This window comes from Bos javanicus, chromosome 6 (assembly GCF_032452875.1).
Source record: "Bos javanicus breed banteng chromosome 6, ARS-OSU_banteng_1.0, whole genome shotgun sequence".
NCBI lineage: Eukaryota > Metazoa > Chordata > Mammalia > Artiodactyla > Bovidae > Bos > Bos javanicus.
The window spans coordinates 28508480-28512585 of NC_083873.1; the positions used below are offsets into that span (position 1 = coordinate 28508480).

Consider the following 4106-nt stretch of genomic DNA (forward strand, 5'->3'; position numbering starts at 1 on the left):
TGAGGGTTTCATTTACATTAAGCCCTTCCTATGAGCACCATTTCCCCATGTCCTCCTGAAGCTGCAACTGGTGTCACCAATCATTGCTTTGATTGGTTCATTCTACTTCTGACATGCCCATTGAGATTTTCAACAGTTTATCAGGCAGTTCCAAAGTATTCACCCACCGTTCAAAGTTCTGCAGCAGTTCAAGATTGGGATGCCTTCTCTGTCTTTTTTCCACTCTTTTTGGAATTGCTAACTTAATAACATATGGTTTGAATTTATCTTTGACTTATTGAGGGCTTATAACATTTTAAAGTACTCTCTATAATATTAATTATCAGAATAAGAAGTACAACATCACTTACTCAGTGTGACATTTTGAATAAAAAAGCCTTCCATCTGCTATCATTTCTGTCCCTGCTTCTCTGTCATCATCTTATTCAGCTTCTTAATAATGTTTTATGCAGTTGTCATCTCCTTTTTCTTGACTTTTTTCATAGCATATTGCTCGATATTTCAGTATCTTCCAACTGGTAAATATTGCTGAACTCAGGGCATTTCTGCTTTGTCTCTCCACCCCCTCCACTGCTGATCCATCCAAGGCTACAGCTTAAAATACAACCCATGTACTCAAGAAGAAATTTCCTGTAAATCTTCTCAAGTTATCCTAAACTCAAAACTTTTTATTTAACTACCTAATTTATGTCTCCACATTGATATATACTAGTCTTCTGAAATAGAACATATCTAGAATAAAGTCCTTATTTCTCCCTCCTTCTCTAAATCATCTCTTCATTAGTCTTCTTTAGATCAGTAAATGGCAGATCACATACCCAATTGCTCAGTTAATATCCCCAGAGTTATTCTTGATTTCGTTCATCCCTTCACTTAAAACATTCAGGATATCAGCAAGTCCTTTGATAAATATTTTGAATCTGCTCATTTTTTTTTTCCACTTTATACCTCTAATTTCAAGACACCATTACCTTGTTTTTTTTTTTTTTAAATAAATTAAAAAAAAATAAAGAGATTGTCATATTGGATTTATTTATTTTGGAGGGACTGGTTATTTCAAAAAGACATTTATCAATTTTCAGTATCAAAACAGTTACACTATTGGTTTTTTTTCTCCCAATTGGTCCCCAAAGAGACCACACCAAAGGAGAGAACATTTTAAGCCAATTAAGCTGCAGGATGCACCCCTAACAGACCTCACTGAAACATCAAAAAAGGGGGATTGGGTAGGGAAAGAAACTTTAAAAGATCAGCACACTGCTAGCCCACAGACTGTAGAGAGCTCTCACAGGCAGAGGGGTGACCAGTTTGCCTCAACCCCAAAGAAGCAAAGTTCCAAAATATAAAAATTTACAAGTTTTGTACATACGCTTTTCAAGATTTCTCCAGCACTAACCGATACAAAGCACAGTGAGATGGCACTTTTAGAGACAGCAGCTTCAGACCCAGAAAAGGGTGATGAGCTGAGTTTCATATGGCTAAATCAGTGGCAAAACAATTTTCTTTCCTTTCTTTCAAGGAGGCAGGAGAGCAAATAAGTGGTCACTTCAATATAAGGGGCACATGATCCATTCTGTGAGCAGTTGGGAACAGGGTAGAGCTGGGACAAGGATTTGGTCTCAGAGGTTTTACCATCTTAATTGTTTGGTCACTTCTGATGAAAAAAGAAAAAAAAAAAGTTGTCCAAAGATACCATAAAGCTGAAAACCTGAACAGCACTTTTTTTTTTTTTTTGGCTAACTCCTTCTGGAATCATCTTTCTGCTTTGGCAGGTACTTTTTACAGGGCAATGAGGTTTCCCCAAATGGAGCCTTTCTCTGGGCTGCTAGGCTCTCAGTAAGGCAGGCCCAAACCTTTTCCCTTTCTCTCTGGAGAAGGCAATTAAGCTGAAATGTTACCTTCCAAAAGTAAGAAAGGGATTAGACTCCTGCTTCAGTTCTACGGAATTATCTGGAATGTTTTTTTACAAATGGTTGTAACATCAAGAACAAAAAAGGTAATTACAAAATGTGTACATCACAACATGCTTTTAAAGACACTTTGCATTGTGCTCACATTCCCTTAAACGTTGTTCCCAAAGGTGCTCAGCCTCTAGCCCAACTGGAATCTCTGGGGAGAGGCAGAGACTGTTTGGCGAAAAGGACACAGGAGTAGAGGGGTGGGAGAGGTGGCGAAAGGAGAAAGCAGCCTTCCAGTTAAAGATCAGCCCTCCGTTTAAAGGTCAGCTTCGGGCAGGCTGGCCCCAGTGGAGTCGGAGTTGGGGTGAGAGGGAGGAGCAGCGGCAGGGTGGGGCTGGGGTGCTCTACATTTTATTCAGGTCAAGCAGAGTCTGGTTCAGCCTCCTTTGTGTACAGAGGTCCTCTTCTTTGGTGCATTTCAGTTTATCTTCCAAATCATCAATTGTCTTTTCCAGCTTGGCTACTGATCTCTCAGCAAACTCAGCACGAGTCTCTGCCTCCTTGAGTTTATCGGTAAGAATCTTTATCTCTTCCTCATATTTGTCTTCCTTTTGAGAGTACTTTTCTTCAGCAGCACTCAGACACTTCAGGTGCTGGTCCATCAGTCTGATTTGCTCACCCATCTTTCGGCAACGGGACTCTGCCAGCTCCGCTCGCTCCTCTGTGCGCTCCAAGTCTCCCTCAATAATCACCAACTTGCGAGCCACCTCGCAAACATTACCTTGTTTTAAGACTATTTTCACAACTTCTTAATTGATGCCCCTGCTTCTGCCCTTACCTAGTCTTTATATAATGACCATTATAAAGCGTATATACAGCTCATGCCATCTCCCTGCATAACTTCAATGATTTGTCAAACTCATTCCTGGCAGTCATGATACAATTTTACATGTGTCTTGGATTACTGCTCCCATATTCACTATACTCCAGAAACATTTGCTTTCTCTCTTTTCATTCAGTTGCCAGGCTCTCTTCTGCCATTCTCAGGTTTTCCCTGCCTCTTTGTGTAGCCAGCTCCTGTCACCAATCTTTCCTCAATCATGACGTCATTTCCTTACCTTCCCTTGTTAATCAAGTACTTTACTCACCCAGTCTGCTCTTTCCATATAACCTTTTTTATTCCAGAAACTTTTGCTCCCTGAAATTACCATATTATTTGGCACATAAAACAAAAGCAGTGACCTTTTCTGTCTTGTGCAACACCTCCCCCATCTCTTAGAAAAACATGAAAATGTTAAATGCTCAATATACATTTGATGTATGAATGAAAAGACAGAAAGATTGATACTAGTTCATATAGTACTTAAAACCAAAAGATAGGTCCAGATATATTGCTGAATAAGTCCAGGGAAGACTACGAATGTAGAAGCACTGCTTCTAAAAATGCAGTCCTCAGATCTTGCATTGGGCTTTACTGGTGGCCCAGATGGTAAAGAATCCTCCTGGAATGAGGTAGACCTGGGTTTGATTCCTGGGTTGGGAAGATCCCCTGGAGGAGGGCATGGCAACCCATTTCAGTATTCTTGCATAGAGAATTCCCATGGACAGAGGAGTCTGGCAGGCTATAGTCCATGGGGTTGCCAAAAGTCAGACATGACTGAACAACTAACACACAGCACAGATCTTGCACCACTGATGTTAATAAGTTTCAGGAGTGCAAACAGGACAACATGGCACAGTGAGAAGAATCTGAATAGGAGCCTGAGAAACTTTAATTTTTTACCACTTTCTAATTTTGGCAGCTTGGGTGAGTCTCTTTGCTTATTAGACCTCTGTATCTGTTGCTGTAAATTGGGAGAATTACCCTGCTGAACCAACTAGGGTCTTTATGAAGGTTAACCATGTGTGGATAGACAGTCGATGGATCCCAGAGGGAAAGGCTGGGAATTGAACATTCCTTGGCAAAATGTCAATACTTTTTGTATTTAATTCATTGTTAAATTTAATAAGATTTTATTTTTATAGTCATATGTGATTATACAAATAATATGTCTTTGTATATTCTGAGTGGGGAGAAAAAGTTAAGTATAGAAAAGTATAAAGAAGTAAAATAGGTCATCCATGATTCTATTTTTCAAATAAATGCCACAATTAGGTTATTTTTTATTTATTTTTCTGGGTGTTGTATTGTAGTTGAGATCAAACCGT

The 4106-nt window shown here is 39.5% G+C and overlaps 1 protein-coding gene across 1 annotated transcript; it reads right to left on the reverse strand.

Moving 5' to 3' along the window:
* Nucleotides 1-1667: 1667 nt before the first annotated feature.
* Nucleotides 1668-2872, reverse strand: LOC133250044 (tropomyosin alpha-3 chain-like). The gene is made up of 2 exons (XM_061421212.1): nt 2848-2872; nt 1668-2691 (listed from the first exon to the last, which is right to left on the reverse strand). The coding sequence occupies exons 1-2, from the start codon at nt 2870-2872 to the stop codon at nt 2303-2305; spliced, it is 414 nt and encodes a 137-aa protein (XP_061277196.1). The 3' UTR covers nt 1668-2302.
* Nucleotides 2873-4106: the final 1234 nt, after the last annotated feature.